At 48.4% G+C, this 15,544-nt stretch overlaps 1 protein-coding gene across 1 annotated transcript in view; it reads right to left on the reverse strand.

Annotated features, from left to right (window-relative positions):
* The window catches only part of Notch3 (notch receptor 3), a 47,796-nt gene that overhangs the window by 26,603 nt on the left and 5,649 nt on the right, over positions 1-15,544 (reverse strand). The window contains exons 3-20 of the mRNA XM_031349123.1: positions 13,884-14,026; positions 13,464-13,802; positions 13,256-13,378; positions 12,936-13,169; positions 11,185-11,340; positions 10,889-11,074; positions 9,685-9,798; positions 9,321-9,434; positions 8,753-8,986; positions 8,506-8,616; positions 6,157-6,349; positions 5,927-6,078; positions 5,228-5,341; positions 4,607-4,762; positions 1,969-2,194; positions 1,442-1,643; positions 1,159-1,306; positions 584-768 (exon numbers count right to left, since the gene is read on the reverse strand). Coding sequence (XP_031204983.1) covers positions 584-768; positions 1,159-1,306; positions 1,442-1,643; positions 1,969-2,194; positions 4,607-4,762; positions 5,228-5,341; positions 5,927-6,078; positions 6,157-6,349; positions 8,506-8,616; positions 8,753-8,986; positions 9,321-9,434; positions 9,685-9,798; positions 10,889-11,074; positions 11,185-11,340; positions 12,936-13,169; positions 13,256-13,378; positions 13,464-13,802; positions 13,884-14,026 — 3,130 coding nt within the window. The remainder of the gene's footprint in view (positions 1-583; positions 769-1,158; positions 1,307-1,441; positions 1,644-1,968; positions 2,195-4,606; positions 4,763-5,227; positions 5,342-5,926; positions 6,079-6,156; positions 6,350-8,505; positions 8,617-8,752; positions 8,987-9,320; positions 9,435-9,684; positions 9,799-10,888; positions 11,075-11,184; positions 11,341-12,935; positions 13,170-13,255; positions 13,379-13,463; positions 13,803-13,883; positions 14,027-15,544) is intronic.

The raw sequence follows: 15,544 nt of genomic DNA on the forward strand, positions 1-15,544 counted from the left end.
AAAAAAAAAAAAAAGACTGCTAAGCCTGGTTGCTCACTCCTCTAATCCCAGCACTCACGAGGCAGAGGTAGATAGATCTCTAATAGTTTAAGCCAGCCTGGGCTACATAGTGAGACTCTATCTAAAAAAAAGAAAAAGAAAAGAAAAGAAAGAAAAGAGAAGAGAAGAGAAGAGAAGAGAAGAGAAGAGAAGAGAAGAGAAGAGGAGGAAAGAAAAGACATGCAGACAAGTATGGCGGTGCATCCCTGTAATCCTAGCACTCACTCTAAAGCCAGAGGCGGAAGGATCGCTGTGAGTTGGAGGCCAGCTTGGACTACATAGCAAATTCCAGGGCAGCAAGGTCTTCATAAAGAGACCATGTCTCAAAAAATTAAGCAAAAAAATTTTAAAACAGTCATGCAGACTATGGATGAAGCTAAATGGTACAGAGTGCTTGCATACCACACATGAAACAACATCCCTGTTTTCCCACTGAGAGCTGGGGGGAGGGAGAGGAAGGAGAGGGAGGGGGGCCACACCAGGATACAGAAATACAGCCAAGCACGATTGGCTCCTCTTCCCTTTCCCTGAGATGCACACTTACCTCACACACATAGCCCCCCATGTAACCACGGCAGGTGCCCCCATGCTGGCAAGGCTGGGCTGTGCAGGGATCCACCTCGTGTTCACAGTAACTACCCGTACGGCCCTCTGGACACACACAGTAGTGGGAGCGGTCCTTGTCTATGCACTGTCCACCTCCCTGACACAGCTGCTCCAACCGCACCCCTGAGAAGCAGAGAGTGACATCAGGCACAGGGGTGGCCATGCCACCTTTCCTATTCTGGCCACATCACACATTTACCAACATCCCTGCTGGCATCAATCCCTAGTGTCTCACCCACATTGCAAAAGGCTATCAGGCAACTTGTCAGCTAACCTGGTCTCTTTCCACAACACCACTTTGATGACTCTATCAGCTCAGTCACACACACACACACCCAGCTGTCTCACCGTGACAGATACAATCCCATTCTGGCCAGCTATTCCAGTCACACGCATACTGAGCCACACACCTCATTGGTCCCATATGTTGTGTGGCACTCTCATCCGGCTTATACCAATAAGAGGTATGCACCACCACCCTTCAGCCCCACACGCACCACATGCTCCCCTCACCCATCTGGGCTGCAGCCTCCGTGCAAGGTCGGCTTTGTATGTCGCACTGGCGGCCACTCCATCCAGGCGGACAAATGCAGTAAGCCCCAGTCTGGACACAGCGACCCCCATTCTGACAGGGTGCCTGGCTGCACCAGTCCACTGGATTCTGCAAAAGAAACCTTCAAGGTCAGTGCTGGGAGAGAACCTAGAAACAAAATGGCCTTATCCCTTCATGATGCCCCACAGGTTCCCCCCCCCTTGTTTCTGGACTCTTCCACCAAAGACCTCAGACATCACTCACCTGACACTGATTCCCAGTGAAGCCCTCCCGGCAGGTGCATTCAAATCCTAGGTGGGTAGGGTTGCAGACACCCCCATGCAGACAGGGCCGGGAGAAGCAGGGGTCAGCCTCGTATTGGCAGTGTGTGCCTGTGTAGCCAGGGCGACACAGACAGCTGAAGGAGTTCACGCCATCCACACAGGTCCCTCCATTAAAGCAGGAACTGGAGAGCAGGGCAAGAAGGTCAAGACCTTAAAGACCACACCCCAACCCCCCAAGCCCTTCTAGAACTAAGTGCTTCCCCATTTCAGACCCTTGCTATCCTCAACAAGCTATAGCACCATAAAGAACTAACCCGGCCCCTTCACCTATGGACCCTGCCTCAATCTAGGCCTTAAAAGAACTGGAATCTGTGACTTCCAACCAGCCTGGCCCATTCCTCAGCCATGTGCCATCATCATCAGAGACCTCAAATAGATACTGAGTCCAGGAAGCCCTCTCTAGTCCCCCTTCCATCACAGGCCCCTTCCAGCCCATGCTCCACCCACCTAGGGCTGCAGTCCAGCAAGTCATTCTCACAGTGGAAGCCTCCATAGCCAGGTGGACAGGTACAGGTGAAGGAGGCCACATGATCAGTACAGGTGCCAGGGCCACAGGGGCTGCTCAGACATTCATCCACATCTTGAGCACAGCGGGGACCAGCAAAGCCATTGAGGCAAGAACAGGAAAAGGAGCCCACGCCATCCTGGCAGGAGCCACCATTGAGGCACGGGTCTGCCATGAGCAGGAAAGAAATCTGGTCATGGCCTATGCCCACATCAGCCTGGCCTGACCTAGCTGTGCTTTACACACACAAAGGAAGACTCAGGGAGAAGCCAGAGGGCACAGTCCTTTTTATTTGCTTGCTTGCTTGTTTTTGAAACAGGGTCTTACTATGTAGCCATGGCTGGCCTAGAGTTCAATATGTAGACCAGGCTAGCCTTGAACTCAGAAATGAGCTTGCATTCTGCCTTCTGAGTACAGAAACTAAAGGTGTGTGTGTCCCAGCCTACAAGGGCCACTCTTCGTCAGAGATCAAAGTTTGTCCCCTTTTGTGGTCAACCTCCCTCTACAAGATGTCCTCTGACCATCACATGAATGCCATGGTACACATGTGCAACATGTATATATGAGTAAAAAAATATATATATTTATATATATACACACACACATATATATACATATATACACACACACATATATATACATATATATACATATACATATATATATATTTTTTTAAAGGCTCTCTGAGCTATAGAACTGGCCCTACCTGCCGGGTGGTGGTGGCACATGCCTTTAATCCCAGCACTTAGGAGGCAAAGGCAGGCGGATTTCTGAGTTTGAGGCCAGCCTGGTCTACAGAGTGAATTCTAGGACAGCCAAGGCTACACAGAGAAACCCTGTCTCAAAAACAAGAAACAAAAACAAAAAAAAACAAAAAAAACAAAAAGCAGAACTGGCCCTACCCATTCTGAAGTTCAGAATCTTGTAGGTTCAACCAGTAGATAATAGTGAAAATCAGAGGTGACCCAAGGACAGAACATGCAGACTATTTTCTTGTTATTTCCTAAACAATAGAGTATAACAAACACATGCATGTTGTGTACATTGTACATGGTACGTCAAGCCATCTAGAGGGACCAGCAAGATGGCTTTAACAAGTAAAGGTGCTTGCCCACACAGGACTGCCTGCCTGAACTCAATCCCTGGAACCCACATGGTGGAAGAAGAAAATCAACTCCAGCAAGCTGTCCTCTGACCTCCACAATCTAATGTAGCATGTGTGTCTTCCCTCTCCCCCCCCCCAATTTAAATTAAAAATGAAGTCTGAGTTGATGATACAGCTCAACGTGAGTAAAGCCACCAAGCTTAACATCCCGAGTTGGAGCGCCAGATCCCACCAGGTAGAAGGACTATGGCCCCCGCACATGGTACATACACACCCACACACATGCACACAATAATAAGCAAATGTAAATGTTTTAAAATAAAAAGTTATCTAGAGATGATTTAAATAGTCTGGGAGGCAATGCAGAGGTTATTTGCAAACATTAAGCCATTTGACAATAAGGTACTTAAACACCCATAGAGTCTGTAATCCATGGAGGCTGTGGGGCCCATCTCAAAGTACCAAGGAATACTTGTAGTGCTACTGCCTGCTCTGATTCATAAACACAGCCCAGACCTGTGGTGACCTGTGTAGTTACTACTAGCCACATGAGGTTAATAGGCCCTTGATATTGCTGCCAGTCCAAATAAGATAAGCTGCAAATGTAAAATACATTTAGCAAAATTCAAATTTTTGATGTCTTATATGTGAAAACGAAAATATTTTCTATATTGGCTTAAATAAAACACATTTTTTAACTTTTTATTCCATTTTGGGGTTATTATTGTTATTTATTCTGTGTGTATATGTGCGCGAGAGCATTTGTGTGTGTGTATACGTGTGTGTATGTGTGTGCATGTGTGTGTAAGTATGTGTAAGTGTGCGTGTGTGTACATGTGTGTGCATGTGTGTGTGCATGTGTATGGGTGTATGTGCATGTGTGTGAGTGTGCGTGTGTGTACATACGTGTATATGTGTGTGCACATGTGTGTGCATGTGTGCGTGTGTGCGTGTGCGTGTGTACGTGTGCGTGTGTACATGTGTGCATGTGTAAGTGTGTGTGTGTGTGCGTGTGTGTGTGCATGTGTGTATGTGCATGTGTACGTGTGTATATGTACATGTGTGCATGTGTGTGCATGTGTAAATGGTGTGTGCGTGTGTGTGTATGTGCATGTGTGTACTGTGTGCGTGCATGTGTGTACTGTGTGCGTGTGTGCATGTAAGTGTGTGCGTGTGTGCACGTGCATGTGTGTGTGCATGTGCACGTGTGTATGCGCATGCAGCAGGCATACAGAAATCAGAAGACAACCTGTAGGACTGACCTAGGCTCATCAGGTTTAGAGGCAAGCACCTTTCCCTGCAGAGCCACCCCACCAGCCCTTGCTTGTGTATATAGTGGTGCTGGGGATGGAAGTAAGTTCCTCATGCAAGAAGGGAGTAATAGCTGTTAGGAAACAGCACAGTGCCAGGAAAGAGTCTGATTTGATGGGTGGGTTCCCTGGGGAAGGAAGCACCCCAAAGATCCCAGCACTTACTGGGGTCACAGTCGTCAATGTCCTGATCACAAAAAGGGCCAGTGTATCCCCCGTGGCAGATGCACCTGAAGCTCCCCGGCAGGTTGGTGCAGGTACCACGGGGACCACAGGGTGAGGCACCGGCACACTCATCCACATCCTGCTGGCATCGTGCGCCTGGGGGTGAGAGGGGTAAAGTGGGGTCTGAGGATGCCTGCAGCTCAGGGACCCACTGGCCGAGGCAAGGAAAGGCAGACAAGCTGCTGCCCTGGACATCTGGCACATGCCATTCCTGAAATACATTCTGCCTATCTCTTTAGATGTTGAAGACACACTCTGAAGTCACCCTTTCAAAAGCATTGTCATCACATCTCAGGTATCCCAGCATCCTCAACCCCACATGGCTCCCTCTTATCCTGAGCTGACTCAGACGGGCTGTGAATGTCTGGATCCAGCTGTCTTTTCCCAGAATGAAGCAACTTCAAAGGCAGAGCAGGCTTGAGTCCCCTCTGGGCTCCCTGGCATTACCCAATAAGGAGCAAAGTGCAGAAGAGGAGAAAGAGGGGAAGAGGAAGAGGAGGAGAAAGAAGAGAGGAGGGAGAAGAGAAGAAAAAGGAGAGGAGGAGGAGGACATTGGTGTACCTTGCCAGCCTGGGGGACAGGAGCAGACAGTCAGCCGGTCAGGGTCAGACTCACAGTGGCCTCCGTGCTCACAGAGGCTTGGCGTGCAGGGGGACAGCACCTCACACTGACGGCCTGCAGGAAGCAGATAGTCTAGATAGTCTTGAAAGACTCACTGCTCCCAACTCCCCCATCCCTGGAGTCCCCACCCTGATATATAGAAAAGATAGACAGACAGACAGAGAGAGAGAGAGAGAGAGAGAGAGAGAGAGAGAGAGAGAGTTTAAAGGTATGAAGAAAGGAAGAAGGAAGGAAATGCAGATGAGGCTGGAAAGGTGGTTCGGTAGTTAAGAGCACCTCATGGCCAGGCATGAGGACCAGAACTTAGACTCTCCCACCTATAGAACAAACTGTAGCCCCAGCTGCAAGTTGGAAGAAAACAGGAGGATTAGAGGGACTCACTGGTTTCCAGCCTATCCAAGAAAGCATAGACCCCAGGTTCAGGGAGAGACCCTGCTTCAGAGGAATGGGTAGAGAGTGATAAAAGATGACACATATGTCTTCTTCTCGTTCTGGCCTCCACACACAGACAATATGTAACAGAGACACACAGAACAAAATGGAACTAAGTAAAGCTTTAAAAACAACAACAAAGAAAAAAAAAAAAACATAAGAAACAAAGTGTCAGGTGCCCTGGGGGAGGAATATGGGGACACACACCCTGAAATCCAGGGGCACAGGTGCATCGGAAGCCTATTCCATCACTGGTGCAGGTGCCGCCAGCCTGGCAGGGCTGAGACTCACAGGCGTCTGGAGCCAGGCTCTGGCTGCAGCGAGGGCCACTCCACCCGGGCTCACACACACAGCGGAACCTGGTGGAGGAGGTAGTGAGGTGTGGCAGGTGGCTGGAGACAGCAGAAGAAGGGTGGGGAGTTGGGAAAGGGCCTCACCCGCCTGGTGCATCGTGGCAGACTCCATGACTACAGGGCTTGTGGGCACAGGGATGGTTCACAGGTAGGCAGAGTGGAGGCAGGGAGCCAGGTGGACAGAGGCAGTGGAAGCCATTTTCCCCATCCACACAGGAACCAGCCTCTCCACACGGGCTGGATGCACATTCATTGATCTCCACATTGCAGAGGGGCCCTGGGAAGCATACAGGCAGTTTCATTCCAGGACGAAGACAATGGTGCCAACTGAAGGAGAGGGAACACCCTATTCTATATCACACAGCTGATCCTGACCTCACTCTGCTGACAGAATGACAACTCCATACCAGTGAGTGACCAAGCTCGAGATACTACAAGGTAGGTTCCCTACATCCCTCTGTGTGTGTGTGTGTGTGTGTGTGTGTGTGTGTGCGCGCGCGCACGCGCGTGTGTGTGTGCCTTCCTTCTCTCTCCATCTCCCCTTTCTGTCTGTGTGTTTTAAAAAGTTTATTTATTTATTTTATATGAGTGGTTGCATGTATGTTAGTGCATCGTGGTGTGTTCCTGGTGCCCATGGAAGCCAGCAGAGGATGTCAGATTCCTGGGATTGCAGTTACAAGCAGTTGTGAGACTCGCTAAACACAGAGAAGTCAAACTTGTGCCTACATAGAGCTTTCTATATTCTAGGGTCTTGGTGCATGCAGAAAGGTTCTCTGCATGCTACCAAGAGAAGCAGAAACACCAACCCAGCCACAAACCCTTTGATCGACAATGGTGTCCTACCTCCAAGATACACCAGCGCCATGGTGGCACAAAGCTTGCAGGAGTAAGCAAGCAATGTCTGATTTGACTTAAGGCCCACTCCACAAGATGGAACCCATACCCCATACTGCTTCAGTGGCCAGGCACCTGAGGCTAGATAGCCCAGAGGGCAAGGGTAGAACCAAATACTATTAGTCTTAAGGGGAAAAAAAATAATGATAAAATGACTCCTAATGCCTCAAGATCAGTGCCTTGTTCAGCCATCTTTACAGAAGCTTCCTCCTGCAGCTGATGGGAACAAACACAGAGACCACACCTAGAAGGTAGGCAGAGAGTGAGAGACTAAGAAACCGAAGAGCTGACCCCTCCCCCACAGAAGAGGAGGCAGAAGGAGCCTGGGAGCCAGAGGAGATGGAGGAAGTCAAGAAAATAAGACCCTCTAAATCAACACTATCAAAGCTCAGACGGTCTCACCAAGACTGGGGCAATATGCATGGAGGCTGCACAGGTCCCCCCTAGGCCCTCTGCCTCTATATTATAGTTTCCAGTTTGGTGTTTCTGTGGAACTCCTGAGTGTATGAATGAATGAGTTTCTGATTCTTGTGTCTTTTCCTGGGCTCTTTTCCCTTCTGGTTTTGTTTTGTTTTGTCCATTTCTGATGTGTTCTAGTTTTGTTGTTGTTGTTGTTGTTGTTGTTGTTGTTATCTTATTTTACTTTATTATTTAAGAAACAAAACCCAAGGGAGCTGGAGAGATGGCTCAGCGGTTAAGAGCACTGACTGCTCTTCCGAAGGTCCTGAGCAACCACATGGTGGCTCACAACCATCCGTAATGAGATCTGACGCCCTCTTCTGGAATGTCTGAAGACAGCTACAGTGTACTTACATATAATAAATAAATAAATAAACCTTTAAAAAAAAAAAAAACTCTTTTTAAAGAAAAACAAAACCCAAACCACGCACTTGTGAGCTAGCATTATTTTTTTTTTATTTTATTTTTGTTTTGTTTTGTTTTTGTTTTTGTTTTTCGAGACAGGATTTCTCTGTGTGGCCCTGGTTGTCCTGGAACTCACTCTGTAGACCAGGCTGGCCTTGAACTCAGAAATCTGCCTGCCTCTGCCTCCCAAGTGCTGGGATTAAAGGCCTGCACCACCACTGCCTGGCAGCTAGCATGTTAATGCTGGGAACTAAACCTGAGTATTTGCAAGAGCAGCAAGCACTTGAAACTTCTGAGCCATCTCTCCAGCCCTCTCTATATGTTGTTTTCTTTTAAAACATGATTTTGCTATGCAGCCCTGGTGACCTAGTGCTCACTCTGATGCTCAGGCTAGCTTCAAACATGCACTAATCCTTCTGCCTTTGCCTTCTGAGTATTGGGGATAATCTTGATAAAGGGAAGAAAAGGATTTAAATGGATCATTGGGAAAAAAAAAATGCTTGCCACCAAGCCTGACAACCCGAGTTGGATCCCTGGAACCTATATGGTAGAAGGAGAGAACTGACTCCGCCAAGTTGTCCTCTGACCTCCAGACATACACAAAATAAATAAAATGTAATATATTTTTAAAATAAAGTGGGGACACCCTCCACTCCATGGCAGCCACCTACCCACCTGTGAATCCAGGCTGACAGACACAATCATAGCGGTTGACGCCATCACGGCAAACTCCAAAAGTACAGGGGTTGCTGGCACAGTCATCAATGTTGACTTCACAATTCACACCTACAGGGAGGTAGGAAATATGGCAGGAGCTACTATTGTCAAGCACCACTTGCAAACTCATCACGGACACACACACACACACACACACACACACACACACACACATGTACTGTCACAGCCCAGCACCAAACCCCACCTGTGGTTCCGGGAGGACAGCGGCAGAGGTACTTGTCCACCAAGTCTAGACATTTGCCCCCATATCGGCAGGGCTGGCTGCGGCATTCATCCACCTGGCTCTCACACCGTATGCCCGTATAGCCTGGGGCACAAGCACACGAGAAGCTAGCAATGCCATCGACACAGCGCCCATGGTGGCAGGGATCCGGAGAGCAGTCGTCCACGTTTCGCTCACACAAAGTGCCCTCAAAACCTGCAAGAACAGGAAGTCAGGGTCTGCCCACTTGTCCATAGCTGCAGTCTCAGCCCAATTCTAGCTCAGCTCTCAGGCCTCGCTTCCATTCTACCCAGCTCCAAGCTCTATCTCTGGTCCAGAACCTTCCACTTTATATCCCACTTCCAGTTGCACCCTGAATTTTGCCAAGACCTCTGTCTACTTCCATCATCAGCTTCACACCCCAACTGTCACTGGCCCTGATGAGGCCTACCTGACTTGGCTATCCCCAAGTCTGTTATTGGTCCTTGACACCCATCGGCCCACCAGCCCACCTTCTGGCTCTTGCCACAGTCTCACGGTCCACCCTCACCCTCTGCACAGCGACACTCATAGCCGTCAGGTTGGTCCACACACTTGGCACCGTTCCGGCAGGGAGTGCTTGCACATTCGTCCACATCCAGCTGACACGTGGACCCGCTGAATCCTGGAAGTGAGGAGTGGATGAAAGGTGACACAAATAGTTAAAGCGGGCAACCTGCCTGACTCATCAGAAGACAAAGGTGCCTGCCAGCTGAGCTTGACCACCTGAGTTCAATTCCCATGATGTGCATAGCATAGTGGAAGGAGAGAACCCACACACACAAAACAAGTAATTAAGTAATTAATCGCTTTCTTTTTAAAGTTCCACATTGTCATAACCTGACATGCCAGGCTCCCTGTCCCAGGGTCCTCACCTGATGGGCAGGTGCAGCTGAAGCCATTGACTCTATCCTTGCAGACACCACCATTGACACATGGGCTGCTCTGACATTCATCGATGTCCACCTCACAGTAGGTGCCTGTGAAGCCTGGAAGGGAATGGGATGAGGGCACCGAAAGTTCCCTCAGGAGGCCTCTTCACTTTGTTTCAGGGCTTTCATTTTGTTGTGGGTTTGTTGATATAAATTCTAGCTATGGCCTTTGGGCTGGCCTCAAACTAATGATCCTCCTGCCTCAGCTGCTCAAGTGTTGGGATAACAGGCAAGCACGCACAGTCAGGCTTAGATTTAGTTTCAAACAAGCTGGACCCTCACCCAGCTGTGGTATCACGTGAACTAAGGTTTATGAAGATCCCCTTTGATATTATCTGATAAAATTCTGCTCTGATCCTGCACCTACCTTATCGAGGGTTACAAGGTTTCATCCTAAACACACATAACTCTCTCCCTTTCTCCAGCCAGGAAGCTTCACTTTAAATCCAGTCTTGGGCCAGCAAGACGGCTCAAATAAGGATGCTTGCTGCCAAGCCTGACAATTTGAACCCTCATGGTTAAAGTGCACTAGGCACAGAGGCACATGCCATTCTATCTAGTATTTGGGAAGCAGAGGAAGGTGGATCTCTGTGAGTTCAAGGACAGCCTGGTCTACACAGTGAGTTCCAGAGTCTTACTGTACAACTTCAGCTGGTTTTAAATATCTTTTATTTGTTTTGTTTGTTTAGTTTTGTTTATTTGCGTGCGTGTGTGTGTGTGTGTGTGTGTGTGTGTGTGTGTGTCCAGAACACATGGGTATCCTCAGAGGCCGAGAGAGAGGTAGATCCCCTGAAGCTAGATCTACAGACAATTGTGCACTGCCCCATATGGGTACTGAGAACCAAACTCAGTCCTCTAGAAAGCAGGAAGTACTTAACCACTAAGCTACCTCTCTATCGCCATTTTATTTTATTTTATTTTGACATAGGGTCTTGCTTTTTAATTCTAGCCATCCTAGAACTCACCATGTAGAGCAAAGTAACCTCAAACTCACATTGATGAGCCTATCTCTGCCTCGCACGTGCTGGGATTTCAGGCATGTGCCTCTATGCCCAGCGTTTTTTTTTTTCCAAGTAAGTAAAAATAAACCAAGTTTTACCCCAGCTCCCAGCCTTCATGACCCACTCAAGCTATACCCACTACCCACCTGCCATGCAGATGCAAGTAAACTGGCCAATTCGGTCAAGACATGTGGCCTGGTTGCGGCAGGGCCCGGACAGACACTCATTAACATCAGTCTCACAGCGAGGTCCAGTATAGCCACGGCCACATTGGCACAAGAATGAGCCCTGTGTATTCACACACCGACCCAAATGTTCACAGGGGTTGGCACCTGAAAATGGGAGGGGAGGGGGGAAGAAGACACAGCCAGTGTGGGCGTGGCCAACCATGGCCCCACCCCTCCCTTTTTTCAGGCTCTGTTCCAGAAGGTACTCTTCTCACCAATAGAGCATTCATCCACATCCTGGTCACATGCCCCTCCAGTGAAGCCAGGTGGACAGGTGCAGATGGCCCGACCACTCACAGGGTTTGTGTCACAGACAGCATCCTCATGGCAGGGGTTGCTGACACATGCATCATCCAGATGACACAAGAGGCCTGAGAAAAGGTAAGCAGAAATGAAGAGCTGATCCTCAGGGTTGCCCAAAGTTCCCACAGACCTCACATTTGAGGAAGAAGGCTGGGAATGGATCTCCAGGACCGTGAGCATACAAAGAATGAATAACATCACTCAGCTACACTTCCAGCTCCTTGCATCATCATCATCATCATTATTGTTATTTTTATCATTATTAATGTACTTATCTGGGGAGTGTGTGCGTGTCATAGTGCATGTGTAGAAGCCAAAGGAAACTTGTTTTTTTTTCTCTTTCTACCAGTGGGTTCCACTGATAGAAGTAGGCCTGCCAGACCAACTCAGTGAGCACCTTTACACACTGAGCATCCCACAGGCCCATCCCTTGCTTCCTATTTCTTGCTTCTATTAACCAGCAGTGTATTTAGTATCTGTTTTTATTTTTTAAGCCATTTATTATGAAAAAATGAAACATACGGAATGTTTCACATTGGAATATTGGTTCAGTATTATTTGTTAATCTGCTTCTTCGATACCATTTGAAAATAACTTGGAAATGTTTTACAAGCAAGGCACTAGGGGCTGGAGAGATGCTTAGCAGCTAAGAATACTAGCTGCTCTTCCAGAAGACCTAAGTTTGATTCCCAGCACCTACATGGTAGCTCACAACCATCAGGAACTCCAGTCTCGGGAGGTCTGATGAATTTTTTTGGCCTCTCAGCACACCAGTCATACATGTAGCATGATATAATGTAGCAGACATAAATGCAGTCAACACACACACATATACACACAAACACATGGGTTTTTTTTGTTGTTGTTTTTTGTTTTTTGTAGAGAATAGACGTTATTCAGGGTATGGGGAGAAGAATTGAGAAGGTAGCAGAGACAGAAAAAGGCAAAGAGAGAGAGAAAGAAGAGAAGTAGAGGAGGAGTAGAGGCTGGCCATGAGCATGTGGAGAGAGGGGGAGGGGGAGGGGAGAGGAGAGAGCAGGAACAGGAAGGCAAAAGGGAGCAGAGCTCAAACACATGTTTTTAATCAAGACTCTAGTCAGGCATGGTAATAAAATTCCTTAAACCCACCACTCAGAATACAGAAGCCCAAGGATCATTTCTTGTGAGTTTGAGGCTAGCCTGATGTACACATAGTGACATCATGTCTCAACACAACAACAACAATAAATTCAAGGTACTTTGCTACTTAGCCTGACAATCAGAGTCTGACCACCCCCCACCAAAATATGATGTAAGGAACAAACAGACCTTTGTGACCTCCCTAGCTCCTGCCTTTTTTCCCATTTAGACCTCGCAATAGTTCCCCATTCCAACGGCCTCTGCCTTGGACTATGCACCAGCCTCCTCATAGGACAGAGGCTCAGCCTTCTTTCCAAACCCAGTCTCCAGCATACCCTCCCTCCCTCCTTCCTTTCTTTCCCCCATCTTCCCTCATCTTTCTTTTCTTCCCTCATGCTAAGGATTAATTCCAGAGCCTGTGCACACTCTACCAATAAGAAACATCACCAGCCCCCAATCTTTCTAATACTCAAATCAGAATCTGTCTTTACCTTTCTTTCATTCTGAAATCATTCTGTTGCCTACAAAGAAGATGGCCACTCACCTGTCTTCCCCATAGGGCAGGCACAGTAGAAAGAGGCCACACGGTCATGGCAGGTGGCCCCATGGAAACACACAGCTGTGGCACAGTCATCGATATTCTGACTGCAGCTCTCACCCGTCCAGCCATTGACACATACACAGCTGTGGCCACCCAGTAGGTTGAAGCAGGTACCCCCATTGTGGCAGGCATTGGGCTGCAGCTGACACTCATCCACATCTTCTGTGCAGAACTGGCCTAGGGCACAAAGATGTGCTAGTCTAAGTTGCCCATGTGCCCACCTGAGGTCAACCACCCCAGCTCCCTGCAGCCCCCATGCCCACCTGTCCACTCAGGAGGGCACTGGCAGTTGTAAGTATTGACACCATCCACACACGTTCCCCCATTGAGACACCGATGTCCAGGACAGTCATCCACGTTGACTTCACAGTTCTGGCCCTCAAAGCCTAGAAGAGGAGGACAAGATAACAATGGTCACCAGCAGGCTAGCCTATTGTCCCCAGCTGCCTTCCCCCGGTACTACTTACTTACCAGGAAGGCAAGCACAGTCATAGGTGACGTCACTACTTTGCCTACAGGTGCCACCATTACGACATGGGGAAGGGGCACAGGGCACGATGGGATTCTCACACAGCAGCCCTGTATAGCCAAGTGGACACTGGCAGTGGAAGGATCCAGGTGTATTGAGGCAGGTACCACCATAGCGGCAAGTCACACCAGATCGGCACTCATCTACGTCACTTCGGCAGGTTTGACCCTGGTAGCCAGGTGGGCAGGCACAGGCAAATCGGCCATCTGACCCCACTGAGCAGGAGGCACCATGAGCACAGGGGCTGCTGAGGCAGGGATCTGGCTGGGAGCAGTCTGGGCCTGGAAGAACCAGGAGAGGGTGAGCTGGGACTGACCACATCCTTGCCTACCATGGGTTTCCACCCAGGCCCACCCCTTCACCTCTGAAGCCACGGGGACAACGACAGGAGAACCGGGCAGTGCCCGCCACCACTGAACTCTGGCAAACGCCTCGGCCAACACAGGGGCCTGAGTGGCAAGGGTCTTCCAGCTGGCACCGCTCACCCACCCAGCCTGGCAGGCACCTGTGGAAAGATATGTGGTAGGAACAGTATAAAGCATGGCAAATCCAGACAGATAGCACATGATACACGCATCAAACAACACACTTGCCAAACAAACTGTCAGACACCTCCATTTATTCTTCCTTCTTTTCTTTTCTTTTTTTTTTTTAGATAGGGTCTACATACCCCTGGCTAGCCTGGAACTCACAGTAATTTACCTGCTTCTGCCTCTGCCTCTGCCTCTGCCTCTGCCTCTGCCTCTGCCTCTGCCTCTGCCTCTGCCTCTGCCTCTGCCTCTGCCTCTGCCTCTGCCTCTCTGTCTCTAGCTCTGGGTTTAAAGGTAAGTGCCACCACTCCCAGCCATCCCCATTTATTCTGACAACAAATATTATTGACACCTACTACATACTAAAACACAGCAGCAGCAAAATAAAATTGATTCTTACCCTTTTGGTCCTCATAGCCGGGTCAGGCAAAGAAAACATAGACAAGTAACAAATTAATACAAACCATGCCAAAAAAAAAAAAAAAACCCAGCTTGTATATGCCACAAGGCTTATAAAGGATGTGGTACCCCCTGAAGAACATGCCCATGTCCCAGAAGCTGTGACTATCACTTTATTTCTTTTTAAAGGAGATGGGCCAGGCAAGGTGCTTCACACAAACCTAGCATTCCAAGGAAAAAGCAAGAGGATGAGGAGTTCAAAGTCAGCCTTGGCCACATAGCAAGTTTGAGGCTAGCCTAGACTGCATGAGACACTGTCTCAAAATCAATACGAATACTTTAAACTAATAACAAGAGGATTTGGAATATAGCTCAGTGGTATTACACTTGCCTAGAATGCACAAAGCCCTAGGTTCAATTTGAGAACAAGAAGAAGGAGGGGAAGAAAAAGAATTTTTACTAGTGTGATTGTGAAGAATATCAAGACAAATTCACTTTGTATTACCCAATGCATTTTTTGAAAGATTTATTTATTTCACTTTTATGTGGATAAGTGTTTTCGCGCACGTATGTATGTGCGTGCCGTGCATTGCCTGGTGCCCAAGGAGGTCTGAGGAGGGCATTGGCATTAAGGATGGCTGTGAGCAATCATGTGGATTCCAGAAACCAAATCCAAGTCCTCTGAAAGAATAATACACGTTCTTAACTGTGGAGCCCCTATTTATTTACGTATGTGTATACATGTGTGGTTGTGTGTATGTGTGCACCTGAGTACAGTGTCCTCAGAGGCCAGAACCCCTGAAGCTGGAGTTTCAGGGGAGCAACCACATGAGAACTGGGGATCAAACTCTGCTCTAAACCATTGAGTCATGCTACCAGCCCCAACATACAGTATCTCTACAAGAGAAAAGCCACGGATATGACACAGCGGTAGCTCTTGTATGGTATGTGCAGGGGCCTGGGTTCCATTCCCAGGACATGGGAGAGAGACGGATAGAAACTAAAGAGAGAAGAAAGGTCATGGGCAGACTAAGGCAGAGAGTAGGGTGAGGCAGCCATAAGCCTGAGCCAACCAGAAGCTGGAAAAGACATAA

The sequence above is a fragment of the Mastomys coucha genome, unplaced genomic scaffold (genome assembly GCF_008632895.1).
Source record: "Mastomys coucha isolate ucsf_1 unplaced genomic scaffold, UCSF_Mcou_1 pScaffold4, whole genome shotgun sequence".
Taxonomy (NCBI): domain Eukaryota; kingdom Metazoa; phylum Chordata; class Mammalia; order Rodentia; family Muridae; genus Mastomys; species Mastomys coucha.